Source organism: Bos taurus, chromosome 7 (assembly GCF_002263795.3).
Source record: "Bos taurus isolate L1 Dominette 01449 registration number 42190680 breed Hereford chromosome 7, ARS-UCD2.0, whole genome shotgun sequence".
NCBI lineage: Eukaryota > Metazoa > Chordata > Mammalia > Artiodactyla > Bovidae > Bos > Bos taurus.
The window spans coordinates 10,442,493-10,465,773 of record NC_037334.1 but is presented as its reverse complement, the minus strand read 5'-3'; the positions used below and the strand labels follow the sequence as shown (position 1 = coordinate 10,465,773).

Genomic DNA, 23,281 nt, shown 5'->3' with positions numbered 1-23,281 from the left:
ATAGCCAAGACATGGAATATATATATATATATATATATATATATATATATATATATATATATTCAATAACCTGTGACAAAACCATGATGCAAAAGAATATGAAAAATAATGTGTGTGTATACGTATGTGTGTGTATATATGTGTGTGTGTGTGTGTGTGTGTGTGTGTGTGTGTGTGTAAAACAATCATTTTGCTGTACAGTAGAAAAATGATATTACATTGTAAATCAACTATACTTCACTCAAATAAATTAAAAAACAGGAAGAATAGCACCTTCTGCTTCTGAGGTTTTGAGCCCTACAATCATGAGTATTTCTTCAGCTCCAGGACAATTGGACCTTATATAACTGACATTCCAGTGATTCTTTTCAAAGCCCTCTTTATGTCTTTATTTCTGAGACTGTAGATGAAGGGGTTCAGCATGGGTGTGACCACTGTGTACATCACTGAGGCGATTGCACTTGAGTGTGAGCTGTAGGTACCTGTGGAGCTAAGGTACACTCCTAAGATAGTACAATAAAATAAGGAAACAATTGAGAGATGAGATGCCCAGGTAGAAAATGCTTTATACTTCCCATGGGCTGATGACATTCCTCGTATGGAGGAAACTATCTTAGAGTATGAGTAAAGAATACCAGTGAGGGAAGCACCACCCAACATCCCCGCTGCAAAATACATCACCATGTTGTTCAGAAATGTGTCTGAGCAGGCAAATTGAACCACTTGATTAATTTCACAGAAAAAATGGGGGATTTCCACATCTGTACAGAGGATAGCCACAACATCATTAAGCTTTGGCTTAAGAAATTCAGGGCACTCATCACCCAGGACACCAGCACCAGCAGTCCACAGAGCCGGGGATTCATGATGACCATGTAGTGGAGAGGCTGACAGATGGCCATGAAGCTATCTTAGGCCATCACAGTCAGGAGGAAGTTTTCAAGTGCAGCAAAGAATAGGAAGAAGTATATCTGGGTGATGCAGCCTTCATAAGTTATAACTTTGCTCTGTGTCTGTATATTATTCAGCATCTTTGGGATGGTGGTGGAGATGAAACAGATGTCTACAAAGGACAGGTTGAGAGGAAGAAGTACATGGGGGTGTGAAGATGGGGATCTGAGCTGACAGCCAGGATGATGAGTAGGTTTCCAAACACAGTGGTCAGGTACATGGAGAGGAAAAGCCCAAATATGAGGGGCTGCAGTTCTGGTTCATTTGATAATCCCAGAAGAAGAAATTCTGAAATTTGTGTATCATTCACTGGTTCCATGTGGTGGAGATGGCTACCAGGAAAAAAAAAAAAAAAGTTAACATGACTAAATTTCTCAAAAATTGTGATTGGAAACCTAATTGAATTCTACAATATATACTTTGCATTAGAAGTCAGTATCCATAATTTGGTATGGAACTTTTCCCTTCAAGGCATGCTCTTGTGCCTTCTTATTGTGCACCCAGCCTTTTGTCCAGGTGGTCAGGTGTTCTACACTTTTAATAAGAAGTTACAGGATGCTTGGGGCTGGTGCACTGGGATGACCCAGAGGGATGATATGGGGAGGGAGGTGGAAGGGGGGTTCAGGGTTGGGAACATGTGTACACCCGTGGTGGATTCATGCTGATGTATGGCAAAACCAATACAATATTGTAAAGTAATTAGCCTCTAATTAAAATTAAAAAATAAAGTTACTGTGACACATTTGAGGAATGTCAATTGAGGTCTGACCAATGTCTAGGCAAAAAGTACAGTAGTCTCTACAGTTCTTCAATAATGGAGAAAAAATATAAAGAAAAAAAATCTTACAAATTTTCAGATGGTGACAGATGAAATGAACAAAAAGAAATCAGTTGTAACAAAATGGTTAAAGGTATATTATTTTTTACTCAGTCATTGAGTTAGAGTGGAAAATATTTGATTGGAGACCTCATGGAAAAGAGGGTGGGAGACACGAAGTTATCTGGTTGAAGTGTGTGCTGGTCAGAGTGAAAAGCCAAGGCGAAGGACCTGAAAAGTAGTTGTTTCAGAAAGTCAAGGTTAAAAAGTAAGCCACTGTATCTAGGGGGATGTGCAAGATGGAGAGTGATGCTAGTGTCAGAGAATTTGGAGGAACGAGGTGTCCTTCTGCTACAGCTGAGACTTCAAGTCACAGGGAACTTAGTTCACCATATTTTTACCTGCATTTTATTAATTTTATTTCCAAGAGATCCAGTGATTAGAAATCAATCCCTTCCTCATTATTTTATTTTCTTTTTTTATAATTTATTTTTATATATCGGTTTATATTATAAGGACCTCATACCAAAGATCCTTATACAGGGACTCGGGCTTCCCAAGTGGCGCCAGTGGTAAAGAATCCATCTGTCAATGGAGGAGACATAAGAGGCACGGGTTCAATCCCTGGATCAGGAAGATTCCCTGGAGAAGGGAATGGCAACCCACGCCAATATTCTTACCTGGAGAATCCCATAGACAGAGGAGCCTGGCAGGCTACAGCTCATAGGGTCGCAAAGAGTAGGACATGACTGAAGCAGCTTAGTACACACGTATGCATACATGGGCTCAGGTATCCCTTTTCTGCCTTGGGAACTGTTCATGCTCCACAACATGTATGCTTGGGCACACACACACACACACACACACACACACCCCTACTGGAGTGATGCTACTACCAGTACACTCTCAGCCGCAATAATTAGGAAAACAATGACACAATGCAAGCTGTCAATATTTTGTCCATGTCAATGATTATCTTTCCTGCAAAATTGTAGCAACAGTACCTAAATTCCAGTCGCTAAGTCTCCCATGGACCTGTGAATATGGGTGGGCCTCCTTTTTAATGTGACCATTTTATGTCCAGTATTCAAAGAAAAAAAAAATATCACTTCAAAAAACTGAGAGGGGGAGAAAAGGACATGTAAGGGGGAAAAAGTTCTAATAAATTTAGGTAATCTGTAGAGTTTGTGTTGAGTATAAAGCTTCCTTAGTTTTGGTGACATTCCAGCCCCTGTTCTATCCCTGTTACCCAGAATAACAAAGCAGCAAAAAAGCATTTTATCTAAAAAAGAAAAAAAGGATGTATTTATGTTATCAAATATCTGACAGATTTCCCATCAGGAAAATGAGCAAAGCAAATAAACCCACAATTCACAAAGTGAAATAAAGTTCAACAAAAGTGGAAGATTTAAAGAATGATTTGGTAAAAGAATTCGTAAGTGATATCAGCTGTAAAACTTTTGTAGTTTGAAATTCTAGATTTACATTTTGGATCTGCACATATTTGCTGTTTGAACATGGAGAGCCACTGGAACCTTCTAAATGTTAATATTATTACTCAAATTATTGGGATAGCAGTACTCACAATTAGATATTTGACAGACTTAGTCCATATATGCAAAACGTTTAGAATAGTTCCTTCCTGGTAGTAAATGAATGATTTACATCACCTCTGGTGATGAGATTCGGCTGATTTTTCTCTTTTTCCTCTCAAATCTTTCCATTGCTTTCCCACATCTTAGTCCCCAATACCCAGCCTTATTTCAGTTTTTCATCATCTTTCCCATCTATCACAGTCTGGTACAGGGCCCTCTATCCAATATTCACATTAAGCTAAAGAAGTCTTTCTATATTACAAAGCTGACTGTCCAACTCCCTGACTTAACTCTCACTAGTGACTCCCCAATAAGGAATGGACCACAAATTCCACAACTTCAAACCCCAGCCTTGACTATCCCTGAATGAACCACCAACTTTACACTTGTGCTGCCCTTACTCACCTTAATCTCATGAATCTTGAACTTGAGCCACAGATTCACTAGATGCCACAGGCTCGAGTTTCAGAGCATATATGCACCTGTTCCCTCTGCTTGGAGAGTCAATCACTGGTCTATATGGAATTTTTTTCACTTATCTCTGTATTGAAAACTCCATCTCCTGTTTTAGAGACGGAGTTTTGGACATCTCCTACATGAACTTTAAAATTATTCCCACAGAAAAAGGACAGTTTATGTAGTGATAATTTAGATAAAAGGTTATCATTGTGTGATTTTTATTAATTGAATATTTTCATCTAGACTGTGAGTGCCTTGAGGCATGTATCAATATCATACATACTCCACAACCCCCCAGACTTAGTTTAGTTGGGAAAAATAGCTGAATAAATAAATTATATATTGCATAAAGCAATAAAAGAATATGTTCCCTCAGAAACTGTCGATGATTAGGGAAGAAAAAGAAGCAGGTAAATGCTAATGTAGGTATGGGAGGCATGCTGGAAGAATGTTTTCCATATTCTGAGTCTCAGATTTATTAGACTATTAGACTATAGTTTGTAAAAAATAAAATAGGATATAACAAATTAAACACAGAAGGATAGAGTGCATTGTATTAATACATGTAAGGAGTTTATTCTTTTTGTCCAGCTGTTCTTGTGTGTGTATGTGCATACACATGGGTGCATGTGTGCTAAGTCACTTCAGTTGTGTTTGACTCTTTGGGACCCTATGGACTGTAGCGCCCCAGGCTCCTCTGTCCATGGAATTCTCCAGGCAAGAATACTGGAGTGAATTGCCATGCCCTCCTCCAGGGGATCTTTCCAACTCAGGATCAAACACATATCTCTTCTGTCTCCCGCACTGGCAGGTAGCTTCTTTACCACTAGTGCCACCTGGGAAGCCCCATGCACAGGTGTATTCCTTGGTTGCCTGTGCACACAAGCTGGATCACATGGAAAAGGTGTGTTTTACTCCGGGACACATTCTGAAAAGCTTCTTATCCATTGCAGTTAATGCAAGAATACTTACAAGAGAGGCTAGTCCTTAAAAGGGTGAGAAGCAATGTGAATAGAGCTCAAGGGAAGAGTTCGGTTGCAGAGAGAACAGGCAGCACCGTGGGTGCGGAAGTCAGACTCCAGGGACCACATGCTGACTACACTTTTATAACTCCACTCGTCTCATTATGGCATTCACATTAGAACCTTGACTGAATTTTTATTCTGTATTTATTTCTGTGTATTTGACTACACATATGTTCATACATTTCAAAGAATGAGGTAATAAGATAGTGGATGAGGATGTCACGTCTCTCAGTTTTCTTATGTGGTATCATTGTCATTCTTGGACTTTGAGTTTAGATCTCTTTTTGCTAAAACCATTGGTCACATTTCACTTCTGTTTCTGATTCTTGTCCCAAATGCAAAGATCTCCCTACAATATACCCTATAAAATCCTACCCATGCCACAAAATTTACTTGCTCTTTTCTCATTTGATTTATACCTAAGGACATTTTTGTCATACATGCATTTTTTACTATACTCTTCTTTCTCCATGGAAATATGAGATCCAAAGCAGAGACCTCACCTGCTTTGTTCACTCTAATGGTTTCATAATGGTGTGCATTTACATAGAAACAAATATTTTAGAAAATTTAATTTTCAAAATAAAAAGAAAACCAAGTGAAACAAAACCAGATTAAATATATTGGATTCAAAATAAAGATATTAAGCAAAATAGAATGATATAATAAAATGAACTTCTGAAAGAAAAATATAAAGTCGTAATAGTCCCATTAACACAGGTTTTAAATATAATAATATGCGTAAAAATTTAAAAGAGAATAGAAAATGCAATTCAAAAAATAGTGCAGGAAGTTGTATCTAAAATTTTAATTCCAACCTACACAAACATAAATGGATTAAAATATGCTTATGAAAAACATATAAGCAATCTTTAATTGTATGCAAAAGCACATATTCCACAAGAAGGCAGCAAATAATTGCTCTTTTTAAAATAGACTTCTCACAAAAGGCAAAAGGTGGCAGAAACGAAAAACATGTGAGATTATATGGTAATGCATATAACAGGTGGTTTATTACTTCTATGGATGCATAGAAGGACTGCAAGAAAATCAAACCAGTCAATCATAAATGAAATCAGTCCTGAATATTCATTGGAAGGACTGATGCTGAAGCTGAAGCTCCAATACTTTGGCCACCTGATATGAAGAGCTGACTCATTGGAAAAGACCCTGATGCTGGGAAAGACTGAAGGCAGGAGGAGAAGGGGACAACAGAGGATGAGATGGTTAGATGGCATCACTGATTCGATGGACGTGAGTTTGAGTAAGCTCTGGGAGTTGGTGATAGACAGGGAAGCCTGGCATGCTGCAGTCCATGGGGTCACAAAGAGTTGGACACGACTGAGCGACTAAACTGAAATGAACTGATGGATGCATAAGAACTTTTGACATTTGAAAAAAAATCAGCGAGAGAGGGGATAAAATACGACCAATTGGTAGATTTAAACATCCCAAACTTATAAGCTCTCATGCAACCCAACAACAGATATATTACATTTACATACATGATTTCGATTGCAAAGAGTAAAAATTTTTTAAAAGAATTTTTAAATCTTTGTTTAAAGAAATGCAATTAAAAAACCAAAATAAACAGAGAATGGGGAAGTGGTTGGAGCTTAGAGCAGTTTGGGGTGAAGTGGTACCTGAAACACCTATGTGTGAGGGAAAGAGTGGGGAGAGAGAAGTTGCAGGTATCTATTTCAGCATAGAAGGCTTGTCAAGGTATTTAAAATACATCTCATTCTCCCCCTCATTCACATGTTGGAGTGTAATTCCAGGCATTTTCTCTCAGAGCTGGAGATGAAATATATTATTATAAAAGAAGTGATACAGAAAAAAACCTGGACAGAATAAAACAATCTGAATCCAGTGCATAAAGCAAAGAATATGCATAAACAGTTTGTGATAAAGCAAGTGGCTAATAAACCTCCAAATATATCCAGTCTCCCAGGTAATAAACAGTTGCAAAGATAAGCTCTTTACCATCTGTCTGTTTGTATATTAAATTTAATTTTTTTCAAGTGAATGCTCAATGTAAGAGAAAATTTTGTGAAATGTGTATCAAAAATTGTAGTTTCCAGGTAATAGTTATGCTGTTGATTTGAATCTTTGTGACTCCACGGACTGCAGCACACCAGCCTTCCCTGACTTTCACTGTCTCCCAGAATTTGCTCAAATTCATATACCATCTTAAAAATTTTTTAAATTAAAACAATGTCATTATTTCACTGCAAACTCCTCTTTATGTAATAGTTTATTTTCCTACCCTAAATCTCCCTGGAAATGTTCAAATTTTACTGAGACCATTGTGCTTCCAATTTCTTCTTGAATTTCATCCAAGTATATTTTCATTCTTATCACTTAATTATCACTAATAATCATGTACTGCTGAATCTGATTGGCAGTTTTCTTTGAACATATTAAATAAATTGATTAGAAATCATTTAATCAACCATGCACATAAACAGGGAGATCTGTTGGCTTTTTTCCAGGTATTTGGGTTTCTAAGTGACTGCAGGTAAATGTTCTTGGATTTCATTCTCTGTGGCTTTCTCCTGAAGTGTCTACTGGGCTCTAAGACTTACCTGGATGGAAAGGTTGAGATGGAAGACTCTGGGTGGAAGTCCAAAACTTCCCCAGGTGGTTGATGGTGGAGAATGAAGCTCTGTTCCCAGATAGGAAAGAAGTAAGAAGCGAAGTATGGACCCCTGAGCCAGACTCAGGAATCCAAATGCACAAACCATGACTTCTCCAGCTCAAAGTGGAACATGCTTAGACCTAGCAGCAGTGGAGATATTTACAGCTCTGCATATCCACTCTATTTTCTCATTAGTACATTTTCCACTGTTACTCCAACCCCAAGCACATTTCCCCCATGGGAACTTATCTGGACAGAATGGAAATTTTCTGGGTTGATTTGTTCCCAAGAGACCAGTTAGATGTCAAGTGTATCCAATGCTTATTACTACTCCATGAACTCTTCTGGATTCCAAAGTTATAACACTGAACCTTTTTATAGTCCTGAGACAAAGATTTCTCCAAAGCTAAGTCTGATTGTCCCATTTGTTCTTTAAAAAAGTCCATCCAATGAGGACTATACAATCAGAACTCTCATTCTAAATTTTCAGAATTGTTGTTCAGAGGGGTTAGATAGATCATGTAGATATAAAAATCAATGAGAGGAAAGACTAAAATATCTTACAGTAAAATCTGTACACTTAATATCTTACACTAAAACCTGTAAGATATTGATGAGAAAAATTGAAGAAGACAAATAGATGAAAAAATATAAGGTGTCTATGGCTTGGAAGACTTAATATTATTGAAATGCTGATACTACCCAAAGCATTCTATAGATTCATGCACCCTCTATAAAAATTTCCAAAACTTTATTCATAATAAAGCTCAATAAATTGAGTTCTTTAAATTGTGTAGATAAGTTGAATTCAAATAAAAGGAAATTCCTGGAAATAAATGGACAAGTTCTCCTTCCAAAATCTGGTTAAAACATATCAATTTCTGGCTCCATTTATTTAAATCCTGCAATCATGGGTAGTTCTTCAGTCCCAGAACAGATAACACTTTTATACCTGCCTTTCTATTGATTCTTTCCAGAGCCCTCTTTATGTCTTTGTTCCGTAGACTATAGATGAAGGGGTTCAGCATGGGTGTGACCACTGTGTACATCACTGAGGCGATTGCACTTGAATGTGAGCTGTGGGTAGCAGCAGAGCTAAGGTACACTCCTAAACACGTACAATAAAATAAAGAGACAACTGAGAGGTGAGATGCACAGGTGAAAAATGCCTTATACTTTCCCTGAGCTGATGAGATTCTTTGTATTGAAGAAACTATCTTGGAATATGAATAAAGAATCCCAGTGAGGGAACCACCACCCAATATTGCAGCTGCAAAATACATCAATATCTCATTAAGAAACATGTCAGAACAGGCAAGTTGAATCAACTGATTAATTTCACAGAAAAAGTGGGGGATTTCCATGTACGTACAGAAGGACAATCTCAACACCATTACACTTTGTAACAAGGAATTCAGGGCACTCATCATCCAGGACACCAGAACCAGCAGACCACAGAGCTGGGGGTTCATGATGACCATGTAGTGCAGGGGGTGACAGATGGCTACAAATCGGTCATAGGCCATCACAGCCAGAAGAAACACATCCAATACTGCAAAGAGTATGAAAAAATACATCTGGGTAATGCAGCCTTCATAGGTTAGTACTTTGCTCTGTGTCCTTATGTTCTGCAGCATCTTTGGGATGGTTGTGGAGGTGAAACAGATGTCTACAAAAGACAGGTTGGAGAGGAAGAAGTACATGGGGGTGTGGAGGTGGGAGTCTGAGCTGACAGCCAGGATAATGAGCAGGTTTCCAAACACAGTGATCAGGTACATGAAGAGGAACAGACCAAATATGAGGGGCTGCAGTTCTGGTTCCTCTGAAAATCCCAGAAGAAGAAATTCCAAAATTTTTGTATCATTCCCTGGTTCCATGTGGTGAATGTGACTATCAAGAAACAAAATAACATGACTAGTTTTCTCAGAAATTAACATTGTAAACATAGTTGAAATTCTACAGTTCATATTTTGCATTTAATATTAATATCTATAATTTCAATATGAAAAATTTCCCTCAAGTAATCCCATGTGCAATCTCTGAATACTTCACCCCACATTCAATCTTCTCCCCATAAAATCATTTATTCTAAACTTTGAAGAGAAATTATGTCATATATTTGGTAGTATAAATTGAAGACTAACTTCTGGATAAAGAGTATACAGTGCCTATATACAATAGTTCGTACAGTTCAATGATGGAGGAAGAATAGAAGCAAATAAGAAATTATAATGATTATCAGATAATGACAGGCACTGTAAAGCTAAAAAAATCAGGTATAAAAAAGAGACTTAAAGGGTGTATTAATTGTTTGTAATAAAGATAAGCTTTCTTGGTCCTGGAACCTTTCAATCCTGGATACCCAGAAGAGTAAAGAAGCAAAAAGCATTTTACCAAAAAGAAAGGAATGATATATTTATATGATCAATGTAGAACATCCTACTAGAAAAATTGACAAGAGAAATAAATTAAAAATTCATAAAGGAAAGTATTGAAACTACAACAAAAATGGAGGATTTTTAAAGATTTCAATTGTAATATTTTAATGAAGAATTTTTCATTTTTATGTTATCCATGAAACACTTTTTAGTTCTGATTCAAATTCTAAGAAAATTGATTTAGAAACATGAAGTGCTTAAAATACAAAAAATAAACACAAAATTTATCTGAATTATACAATTTAACTCTTAAAAGTAAATGAAGAATCTCTAAAAATAAGGTAAATTCTTCCTTTTTTTAATATGATATTATACATGTTTTAATGCCATTCTCCCAAATCATACCCCACTCCCTCTCCCACAGAGTCCAAAAGACCGTTCTATACATCTGTGTCTCTTTTGCTGTCTCCCATACAGGGTTGTCATTACCATCTTTCTAAATTCCATATATATGCATTAGTATACTATATTGGTGTTTTTCTTTCTGGCTTACTTCACTCTGTAAAATAGGCTCCAAGTTGCTCACTCTTAGTGACCCCAGGTACTGTAGCCTGCCAGGCTTCTCTGTCCATGTAATTCCAGTGGCAAAAATAGTGGCACTCTTGGTAACCATCCCCTTCTCCAGGGGATCTTCCTGACCTAGAGATCAAACACAGGTCTCCCACATTGCAGGCACATTCTTTACCATCTGCGCCACCAGGGAAGCCCTAAATACATTTAAATGGATTCAAACATGTTTATGAAAAAGAAATAAGCAATAAATTAGTTGAATGCAAAAGCATGTGTTCCACAAAAGGGCAACAAATTATTGACATTTTAAAAACAGATCTACTCATAAAAGGCAAAAAGTAGCCCTAAATAAAAACATGTGGATAAGATGGCAGTTCACATAAATGACGGTTTATTATTACTAAGGAGGCAAAAGAATTTCTATGTTTGAAAAGCTTTGGGAGGGAGGCCAAAATATGACCAACTGATAGTTTTGACCACTTCCAGTTTATGCACTCTCATACAACCCAACAAATGCAGTAAACACACATACAAGAATTAAATGGTGCATAACTGCTGCTGCTAAGCTGCTTCAGTCATGTCCAACTCTGTGCAACCCTATGGACTGCAGCATACCAGGCTCCCCCATCCCTGGGATTCTCCAGGCAAGAACACTGGAGTGGGTTACATAGCTAACTTCCTTTAAAAATGATAATCCTTTGTTTGAAAGAACGCAATAAAAACAAGAATAAAGAGAGACTCATATAGGGAATCTGAAGTAGGGGAAGTGGTTGCAGTTTAGAGTGACCATAAAATGGAGCCATGGAAATGGTGCCTGACACACTTGTGTTGGGAGGGGAAGAGTGGGGACAGAGAAGCTGCCTGTATCTCTAGTTTCAGCAACAAGAATTGTCAAGGTATTTAAAATATATTTCATGCTCCCTATCTTCCACCTGTTGGAGTGAGTTTCCTGGCCTTTTCTTAGCCAAAGGTGAAAGAAATTATAAAAGAAGGGGTGTAGAAAAAAAAAAGAAAGAAAGAAAAAGAATAGAACACTCAGAAGCCAGTATGTGAAACAATTTGCATGGACAGTTTACAGTAGGGAAAGTAAATAGCTGAAGCCCCCAAATATATTGAGCCCATAGGTAGTGAACAAATTGCGAAGTTAACCCCTTTACTATATGCCTGTTTGTATGGTAAATGTAATTTTTAAACAAGTGAACACTCAAATCTGAGTAAAGACTCTGTGACATGTGTGTCTCAAGAACTGTATTTCCAGGTAGTTACTACAGCCATTGATCTGGATCTTCCTTATGAATGCTCCAATATATTGCATCTTAAAAATTAAAAAGTAAATAAAATACTGTCACTTCACTACAAATAACTTCTAACCAAATAGTTTATTTCCTACTCCCATCAACTGCAAAAGTGCTTGGAAGCATTCAAATTTTACTGATCACTATGACTCCCATTTCTTCTTGAGTCTTTTCCAACTAGATTTGCATTCATATAACTTAATTATCAACTGTAATTCTTGTATTTCTGAAAACATAGATACTTTCCTTTTAAGTTGTTAAATACATTTGTTATAAGTTAATCAAGCAAACAAGCAAACATGGAGATCTCTTGGCTCTGGGTCAGTTGCTTAGGTTTTCAGGTGACCCCAGATAAATAGTGTTGAGTTTCATTCTTTGTGACTTTCTCCTTCAGTGGTTATTTCTTGCTTAGACTCACCTGGGTGGGAAGTCTGAGAGGAAGGTCTCTGTGTTAAAGTCCAAATTCTTCCCTGAATGGTTGATGATGTTGATTGAAGTTCTGTCTTTAAACAAGAGATGATTAGGAAGCAGTGAACCAAAACCAGACTTGGGAATCTAAATGAAAAACCATGCCTTCTCCAGTTCAAGACAGAACTGCTCAGACATTGCAGCAGAGGAGATATTTATAGTTACTTATGTTTTCTGTATCTCCTCAATATTTTCAGCACATTTTCCATTGTTACTCCAACCCTTGAACACATCATTTCCTCAGGGAAACTTGTCTAGACAGAATGGAAATTTTCTGTGCTGATTTGCCATTCCCAGGTGAACAGGTTAGAAGTCAGGTGTATCTGATTCTTATTGTTACTCCATGAATTCTGCTCTCTCCCAGAGGTCTGACATTGAAACTTTTTACAACACTCAGTCAAAGTTTTCTTCCATGTCCAAGTCTGAGGAACCTGTCTTGACTAGGTTGCTTGGCCCTCAGAAGCACTGGCTTGTGATGGGAACACAACTCCTGATATCTCCATAAAATTACTGCTGCTTCTTCAATAAGTGAGAGAAGTGTGTGCCTTTGTTATAAAACCATGGGTAAAATAATCCTAGGCTTCATAATGCCTTTAACACATCAATAGGATTTACATGCTTTAAATGCATATGAAAAGTTGATATTTAGTCTTTTATTTATAAAACATTTGGTAATTATAAGATATCCACTTAGATCTTTTAATACACCATAGACTGAGCTTAGAATCTTACATATTATTTCATTTACTTTTTGCAATAGTCCATCTTATGAGGATTGTACAATAATGAGCCTCCTTCTAAATTTGCAGTGATTGTAATTTGGGTGATTGGCCCAAAACTTATGAACTGAGTAAGGTATGTGTTTTGATTAGAACACAAGATATTTATAGTTCTCTCACTCCAGGCTAAGGCTTCTCAATCAGAGATGATTTCATCTTCTGAAGACACTTGGCAATATCTGGATAAATTGTTGATTGTCATATCAGGGGAAGTGCGATTCACTGACAGTGGGTTCAGGCCAGGAATGCAGTTCAACAGTCTGCAAAGTAAAACCTGATCCCACCCTAGAGAATTATCCAGCATAATGTCAACAGCAGTGAAGTTCAGAAACACTATTCTGAGCAAGCACTTCTTCCAACATAGATGCGAACATGAATCACTAGGGTATCTTGTTTAAATGAAGATTCAAATTTGGCAGGATTTTTAAAGTGCTACACTCAATATGTCAGTAAATTTGGAAAACTCAGCAGTGGGCACAGGACTAGAAAATGTCAGTTTTAATTACAACCCCAAAGAAGGGCAATGCCAAGTTCTAACTACCATACACTTGTGCTCATTTCATATGCTAGTAAGATTATGCTCAAAATCATTCAAGCTAGGATTCAGCAGATCCTGACCTGAGAATTTCCAAATGTGCAAGCTGGGTTTCAAAGAAGTAGAGGAACCAGAGATCAAACTGTAAACATTCTTTGGATCATGGAGAAAGCAAGAGAGTTCTAGAAAAAATCTAATCCTGCTTCATTGACTACAATGAAACCCTTGACTGTGTGGATAGCAAGAACCTGTGGAAAATTCTTAAAGGGATGGCAGTACCAGATCACCTTACTTGTCTCCTGAGAAACCTGAATGTGGGTCAAGAAGCAACAGAACTGGACATGGAACAACTGACTGGTGTAAAATTGGAAAAAGAGTATGTCAAGGCTGTAGAATGTCACCCTGCTTATTTAACTTCTATGCTGAGTCAGTTGAGTTCAGTTCAGTCACTCAGTCGTGTTGGACTCTTTGCGACCCCATGAATTGCAGCACGCCAGGCCTCCATGTCCATCACCAGCTCCCGGAGTTCACTCAGACTCACATCCATCGAGTCCGTGATGCCATCCAGCCATCTCATCCTCTGTCGTCCCCTTCTCCTCCTGCTCCCAGTCCCTCCCAGCATCAGACTCTTTTCCAATGAGTCAACTCTTGGCATGAGGTGGCCAAAGTACTGGAGTTTCAGCTTTAGCATCATTCCTTCCAAAGAAATCCCAGGGCTGATCTCCTTCAGAATGGACTGGTTGGATCTCCTTGCAGTCCAAGGGACTCTCAAGAGTCTTCTCCAACACCACAGTTCAAAAGCATCAATTCTTCAGTGCTCAGCCTTCTTCACAGTCCAACTCTCACATCCATACATGACCACTGGAAAAACCATAGCCTTGACTAGACGGACCTTTGTTGGCAAAGTAATGTCTCTTCTTTTGAATATGCTATCTAGGTTGGTCATAACTTTCCTTCCAAGGAGTAAGCGTCTTTTAATTTCATGGCTGCAGTCACCATCTGCAGTGATTTTGGAGCCCCCAAAATAAAGTCTGACACTGTTTCCACTGTTTCCCCATCTATTTCCCATGAAGTGATGGGACCAGATGCCATGATCTTCGTTTTCTGATTGTTGAACCTTAAGCCAACTTTTTCACTCTCCACTTTCACTTTCATCAAGAGGCTTTTTAGTCCTCTTCACTTTCTGCCCTAAGGGTGGGGCCATCTGCATATCTGAGGTTATTGATATTTCTCCCGGAAATCTTGATTCCAGCTTGTGCTTCTTCCAGTCCAGCGTTTCTCATGATGTACTCTGCATATAAGTTAAATAAGCAGCATGACAATATACAGTGTTGATGTACTCCTTTTCCTATTTGGAACCACTCTGTTGTTCCATGTCCAGTTCTAACTGTTGCTTCCTGACCTGCATACAGGTTTCTCAGGAGGCAGGTCAGGTGGTCTGGTATTCCCATCTCTTTCAGAATTTTCCACAGTTTATTGTGATCCACATAGTCAAAGGTTTTGGCATAGTCAATAAAGCAGAAATAGATGTTTTTCTGGAACTCTCTTGCTTTTTCCATGATCCAGCAGATGTTGGAAATTTGATCTCTGGTTCCTCTGCCTTTTCTAAAACCAGCTTGAACATCAGGAAGTTCACGGTTCACATATTGCTGAAGCCTGGCTTGGAGAATTTTGGGCATTACTTTACTAGCATGTGAAATGATGCAATTGTGCTGTAGTTTGAGCATTCTTTGTCATTGCCTTTCTTTGGTATTGGAATGAAAACTGACCTTTTCCAGTCCTGTGGCCACTGCTGAGTTTTCCAAATTTGCTGGCATATTGCATGCAGCACTTTCACAGCATCATCTTTCAGGATTTGGAATAGCTCCACTGGAATTCCATCACCTCCACTAGCTTTGTTCATAGTGATGCTTTCTAAGACCCACTTCACTTCACATGCCAGGATGTCTGGCTCTAGGTGAGTGATTACATCGTCGTGATTATCTTGGTCGTGAAGCTCTTTTTTCTACAGTTCTTCTGTGTATTCTTGCCACCTCTTCTTAATATCTTCTGCTTCTGTTAGGTCCTGAATACATCATGTGAAGTGCTGGGCTGAATGGAACACAATCTGCAATCAAGATTGGTGGGAGAAATATCAACAACCTCAGATATGCAGGTGATGTCAGTTTAATGGAAGAAATTGAAGAGAAACTAAAAAGCCTTTTGATGAGTGTGAAAGAGGAGAGTGAAAAAGCTGGCTTGAAATTCAGTATTCAAAAAACAAAGATCATGGCATCCAGTCTCATAACTTCATGGGAAATAAAAGGGAAAAAGTGGAAGCAGTGATGGATTTTATTTTCTTGGGTTCCAAAATCACTGCGGATGGTGACTTCAGCCATAAAATTAAAAGATGGTTGCTCTTTGGAAGGAAAGCGATGCGAAACCTGGACAGCATATTAAAAAGCACAGACATCACTTTGCCAACAAAGGTCCATATAGTCAAAGCTATTGTCTTTCCAGTAGTCATGTATGTATATGAGAGTTGGACCATAAAGAAACCTGAGCACCAAAGAATTGATACTTTGAAGTTTTGGTGTTGGAGAAGACTCTTGAGAGTCCTTTGGACTGCAAGGAGATCAAACCAGTTAATCCTAAAGAAAATCAGCCCTGAATATTCATTGGAAGGACTGTTGCTGAAGCTCTACTACTTTGGCCTCTTGATGTGAAGTGCCAACTCATTGCAGAAGACCCTGATGATGGGAAAGATTGAAGACAACTGGAGAAGGGAGCAGCAGAGGATGGGATGGCTAGATAGCATCATTGACTCAATGGACATGAATTTGAGCAAACTCCCATAGATAGTGGAGGACAGAGGAGCCTGGCATGCTACAGTCCACGAGGTTGCATAGAGTAGGACATGACCTAGCAACTGAAAAACAACAACAGGGCTGCCCAGAGATCCCACATTTGTAATAAATTCCCAGATGTTGTTTATGTTGTAAGTCTTACTCTGTGGACCACATTCTGAATGTCAGTACTGTGGTCCAGAGTGAGGTGTAGGTCTTTTAGGTCTTCTCTATTAAGAGTCTTCCTTTCCACCTCTGGTCTGATGTAAGGTGGTCAAATGTTGAACTCAGTCATTCTACTACTGCATATACAATTTTACACGTGCCTCTTGGGTATTTCACTCTTGGTATGAAATAATAATTTTGACCTGTGCATCCTTTTGTATAAGTGGGTAGATTTCACCTAAGCAGTTATTGTCTAAGTTGATAATATTTTAGATATCACAGGAAATTACTTGGCACAGACAGATACTCAATTCATCACAGCTGTTATGACTATGTCTGAGTTCAGAATTGACTAAAATCATTGGGGCTCCAGAGAATCTCTTAAAATAAGAAGAGAGTCCAGGAATACTCTGGTCGTGGATTGAATTGTGATTTTAAAGGCATATCTCCTCCCAGAATTCCACACAGGGAGGAGAGTGTTTGAGAGCTCACCATTCTGTGCCTTGTTCTACACAGGGACATAAACGCTGACCCCCTCATGCTGGCTCCATATTATCTCAGGAAGAATTTTTAGACTCTCTCAAGCTATTTTACTGTTTATTCAGTTTACTCAGAATATGTGCAAAGCTTCCATTTCTTGGTGAATTATCGTATTTCTCCAACTCTCTTTATTTTCCTTTGTTGCAAGTCTGTAGCATAGAATTCATAAGCAATTGATGTCAGTAGTAGTACGAAATACTTGTGTTTGTTTCTGCCTTGAGTAGAATTTTTATTTTTCAAAATTACTGCATTACTCCCTTATTCTCTTAAAAGGAATGTACCTCCCATCTATTACTTTGTGCCTTGAAGGTACAAGTGGGAGGAATACATGTCCCCACTTGTGAATCTTGACATGACATGCTCAGAGCCTAAGGAGAAGCTATAAGAGGCTTTGGAAGAGGCCACCCTTTCTATTACTATTACTGTTCCCCTCGATCATGAGAATGGGCATTTTCCGCCTAGGAGCTGGTCCACTGGTATGGCTCCCAGACATGCAGGTAGCCTAGCACAATATGGACAGAGCCATAGACATTTTGCACCATGCATTTAATATGATAATAGGTAAACAAGTGTTATTTTAAGCCACCATGTTTAGGGAGTTGCTTGTTGCTACAGCAAAATTGACTACTATACTACCTTGCATACATGCTAAGTCACTTCAGTCATGTCTGACTCTTTGCAACCCAAAGGACCGTAGCCCACCAAGTTCATCTGTCCATGGAATCCTCCAGACAAGAATACTAGAGTGAGTTGCCATGCTCTCCTCTATGGGATCTTCCTGTTCCAGGGATTGAACCCACATCTCTTGTGTCTACTGAACTGGTAGGTGGGTTCTTTACCTCTAGTGCCACCTGGGAAGCCCTATGTCCCTTTGCCTGCCAAGTTGCTTCAGTCATGTCTGACTCTGTGCGACCCCATGGACTGCAGCCTACCAGGCTCCTCCATCCATGGGATTTTCCAGGCAACAGTACTGGAGTGGGGTGCCATTGCCTTCTCCCTATGTCCCTTTATATAATGTTTAATGATAATTAATATTTATCTACCAACTAAATGGATGCTACAGGGTACAGACCTTTTCAAGTATGTATTCTCATGTGATGTGCACATGGGAATAAAATCTCTAAAAGAAAAAACATAGCCTAAAACATTTCAAATATTTAAAAATTTAATCCTGAGTACTTCCATCCAGTCCCCACTGGTTTAATTACTGATTTATGGAATGATAATAAAATAATTACATGAATACCTTATTTTCTGAACTCAAATTATTCTGTTTCCTTCCCAAACTCAGGAATCAAATAGAGTTAGATACCAAAGTGCTACTTGTACTATTTGGGGAGAGAACTGGCAACTCACCCCAGTATTCTTGCCTTGAGAATCCTATGGACAGAGGAGCCATGGGGTCGCAAAGAGTTGGACACAACTGAGTGACTAATCCATGCATACTTGCACTATTACACTTTTTATTAGATATTAAATAAATATTCATTCTTTACCCTCTCTCCCTCTCTCTGTGTCTTTCCAAACAACGTTAGAGAGTTGTAAAATTCAGTTCCTGTCTAGATTGTGGAAATCTGCACTTTAACAGGAAAGGGGCAGATAAACTACAAAATTGTATATTTTCTTGAACCTATTTAAGAGTGGCAATCTCAGAGCAACCATTTATTCTGAAATCTAAGGTAAGTCAGGTGCATCCAATAAGAGTCAGGGACTTAAGGAAGTGTTTCCTTGAGGGACTATCATTGGAGAAAGGTCATGCCAACATTCATCAGGCAAGGTTTCAGGTAAAATCTTGCTGTTGCTCAGGTGCTAAGTCATGTCTGACTCTTTGTGACCCCATGAACTGCAGCATGCCAAGCTTCTCTGTCCTTCTTTATCTCTGCGAGTTTGCTCAAAAACTCATGTCCCTTGAGTCAGTGATGCCATTTAACCATCTCATCCTCTGTCACCCCCTTTTCATCCTGCCCTCAAACTTTCAGCATCAGGGTCTTGTCCAGAAGTCAGCTTTTCTCATCAGGTGGCCAAAGGATTGGTGTTTCAGTTTCAGCATCAGTTCTTCCAATGGATACTGAGGGTTGATTTCCTTCAGGATTGACTGGTTTGATCTTCTTGCTCCCCAAGGGATTCTCAAAAGTCTCCAGCACCACAAGTCAAAAACTTCAATTCTTTAGTGCTCAGCCTCCTTTATGGTCCTAATCTCACATCTGTACATTACTACTGGAAATACTATAGCTTTGAGTATAGGACCTTTGTTGGCAAAGTGATGTTTCTGCTTTTTAATATGCTATCTAAGCTTTCCTTCCAAGAAGCAAGTGTATTTTAATTTAATGGCTGAAGTCACCATCCAGGGTGATTTTTGAGCCCAAGAGAATAAAGTAAAAATCTTAGAGACTATTTAAAGATCAAGTGTGGATTGACTACCATGAGAATATAGAATTCCAGGAAAGGTTATAATATTTCATTGCAATTCTCAGGTAACTGTGCAGTGGTGAGAGAATGTTTCATTTTCCACTTAAAGCCCTTGGATACAGAGAACAAGATATGGTAGTTGAAAATTGAGCTTTGAAATGTCAGAAATGATAGGAATAAAGATGATATGGGTGGGACATACACATCATTTAATATAGTTACTAATATTGATGCATATATATTTATGTATTTTCTCTACAGATATCCACTTCCTGCACCATTTTGTCAAAACATTATTTTCTTGTTTTAGTGCTTTTGTCAAAAATCAGTCGAGCAGATATGTCTATTCATGACTCTGTTCCACTCCTCCATAAGTTTCTGTGTGCATGTGTGCTAATTCCCTTCAGTCATCTTTGAGTCTTTGCGACGCCATGAACTGTAGCCTGCCAGGATCCTTGTCCATGGAGATTCTCCAGGCAAGAAAACTGAAGTAGGTTGCCATGGCATCTTCCAGAAGATCTTCCAGACTCAGATTTTGAACCCTCATCTCTTATGTGATCTGCATAGGCAGGTGGGTTCTTTACCACTAGTGCCACCTGGGAAGCCCCAAATCACAGTGTCTTCATTATTATATTTTTACAGCACCTGCTAGTGTGAAACCTTCAAAAGAATTTTTTTTTTTTTGCCTTTGGCAGTTCTTTGCATTTTCCATGTAAATATCAGAAATAATTGACAATACTACACGAAAGAAAATTTGTAAAAAAATTTAGTTGAATTTCAATCTATAGCACAAATTAGGTAGAACTGACATCATAACAGTACTGAATCTTCCAATTTTTTAACCCAGGGTAGCAGGCAGAATTCTGAGACAGCTTCAAGATCCCTCTTTCTGCTTTATGCACTCTAGATGCATCTCCCCTTGAGTGTGGATAAGTGAATTTAACACTCAATATTAGGATATACTTTATGGAAAAAAATGAAAATATTTTCCAGATTTAATAAAGTCTCAATTCAGTTTTCTTTGTGCTAATCAAGAGGTAGGTTATCCTGGTTTGGCCTGATGCAATCAAGTTATCCCTTAAAAGAGACTGGGCCCTCCCTAAAATAAAAGTTTGGGAGCGGAGGAATGATTCTGCAGCTGGCTTTTAAGTAGTGAGCTGCTGTCTTGTGAAATGGCTAAAAGTCAGGGCAGGTATGCTCAGTTGTTCAGTCATGGCTGAACAACTCTTTGCAACCTCATGAATCATAGCCCACCAGGCTCCTTTTTCCATGGAATTCTCCTGGCTACCCACTGGAGTGGATTGCCATCAGTTCAAGGGGGTGTACAAAATTCCATAGACTGATAGTCTACCAACAGCACACATTTATTTTTTATAGTTCTGGAAATGTAACATCAGGTGTAGGTATGGTAAAAGTCCAAAGAAGGCTGTCTTCTGGATTGTAAATTAAAAGTTTTCCTGTATCCTCATATGATGGAAAAGGACTAAACTTGCCCTCTAAACACCAAGGACTTTGCCAGGTGGTGTTAGTGGTAAAGAATCCACCTCCAATGCAGGAGATGTAAGAGATCTGGTTGGATCCCTGGGTCAGGAAGATCCCCTGGAAGAGGGCATGGCAACCCACTCCAGTATTCTTATCTGGTGAATCCCATGGACAGAGAAGCCTGGCAGGCTACATGGTCTGTAGGGTCACAAAGAGTCGGACACAACTGAAGGGACTTAGCATGCATGCTAAATGGCAAATTAAGATAAAAGAAAGCTACCAAACAGACAACCTAAATTTCTACATCAAGGAACTACAAAAAGAACAGCAAACTCAGCCCAAAGTCAACAGAAGGAAGGAAATAAGTATTGGAGTAGAGAGAAATAAGACACAGGCTAGAAAAACAATTTAAAAATTAATGAAACTAAGAGGTGGTTTTTGAGAAGACAAACAATGTTGGTGATCTTTTGGCTAGACGAAGAAAAAAGAGAAATGACTAAGAAGAGTTTACATGAAAGAGGAGACATAACAGCTGATACCACACAAAGACAAAGAATCATGAGACCATCATAAACAATTACCTATGGACAAGTTAAGTAACTGAGAAGTAGTGAATAAATACCTAGAAACATTCAAGTTACTAAAACTGATTCATGAAGAAACAGAATATCTGAACAGACCAATGACTAGAGAGGTGCTTGAATCAGTATTAAAGAAAAGCCCCATGTAAGATGGTTTCACTGTTGAATTATACCAATCCTTCTCAAAATCTAAAATGTTGATAAAGAGATAGCACTTTCTAAGTCATTTGACAAAGTCAACATTACTCTGACATCTAAACCAAATAAAAAGACTACAAGGAAAGAAAATTACAGAACAATATTCCTGGGAAATATAGGTGCAAAGTATTCCCTCCCTGCAAAATGCCAGTTAAAAAAAAATTCCATAGCACATGATAAATATTATACATTGAATTCAAATGAGATTTTTCCCTGAGATTCAAGAATGTCTCAACATATATAAATCCATAAATGTAATACATCAATTAACAGAATGAAGAATAAAAAATATAATCACTAAAGACTGAGAAAAATTTTTTGACAAAATTAAACATCCATTATGATAATGCATGCATGCTCAATAGCTTCAGTCATGCCTGAATCTTTGCGACCCTAGGCACTGTAGCCTTCCAGGCATCTCAGTCCATGGGATTCTCCAGACAAGAATACTGGAGTGGCTTGCCATGCCCTCCTAGGGGATCTTTCCAACCCAGGGATCAAAGACGCATACCTGCGTCTCCTGCATTGCAGGCAGATTCTTAACGCTGAGCTATGAAGGAAGCCCTATTATGGTAATAGCTTTCAACAAAATGGGTTTAGAATAAATGTACCTCTACAGTTTTTAATAATAAAGGCACTATATGACAACCTCACAGGTAACAGCAAACTCAAATATGAAAAGTGAATGCTTTCCTCCTAAGTTGAAAGACAAAAATGCCCATTCTTGCTAGTTCTATAGAACATACACTGGAAGTTTTCTGCAGAGGAATTAGGCAATAAATGAACAAAAAGCATCCATTTCAATAAAGAAATAGCAATGTAAGCTGTATTAGTAGATGACATCATCACATACATAGAAAATACTAAAGAATCCATTAAAAAAGACATAACTAATACTTGAATAAAGTTGTAGGGTAAAAAATGACTGTATAAACATAAGCTGTATTTCTACACAGTAACACCAAACTATCAGAGCTAAAAAAAAAAAAAAAGCAACTTTATTTATAATAGCATCCAAAAGTATAAAATATTTATAAATAAATTTTACCAAGGAAGTGAAAGACATGTATGCTACAAACTGTAAGATGCTGTTGAGAGAAATTAAAGAAGATCAATAAATGAAGAAGTATAAAGTGTCCATGGTTTGTGAAACTTTATATTATTAAAATGCTCATACTACCCAAAGCATTCTACAGACTCAATGCAGCCCCTATCAAAAATTTAAATGCATTTTACTTTATTTTTCTAAAAATAAATAAAATCCATAAAAAATTTGGCAAAACTAATACAATATTGTAAAGTTTAAAAATAAAATAAAATAAAAAAAAACAAATAAATAAAAGGTGAAAAAAATTAAAAAAAATTTAAATGCATTATTCACAATAAAGCTCAGTAAGCTGAGCTACTTAATTTGTACAGAGGAGTTGAATTCAGATAAATTGAAATTCTAGGTAATAAATAGAAGGAGCAAGTTTTGCTTCCATAGTCAGATCAAACAATTTCAATTTCTGACTCTCTTTATTTGAGCCCTATAACCACAGGCACTTCTTCAGCTCCAGGACAATTGGCCC

General features: G+C 38.0%; 1 protein-coding gene and 1 pseudogene across 1 annotated transcript; both read right to left on the bottom strand.

Annotated features, from left to right (window-relative positions):
- On the bottom strand, nucleotides 340-1,270 carry OR7A143P (olfactory receptor family 7 subfamily A member 143, pseudogene; annotated as a pseudogene).
- Nucleotides 8,394-9,453, bottom strand: LOC132345687 (olfactory receptor 7A10-like). Its single transcript, XM_059888529.1, has one exon. It carries the CDS (start codon nucleotides 9,450-9,452, stop codon nucleotides 8,394-8,396), a length of 1,059 nt encoding a protein of 352 aa, XP_059744512.1. The 5' UTR covers nucleotide 9,453.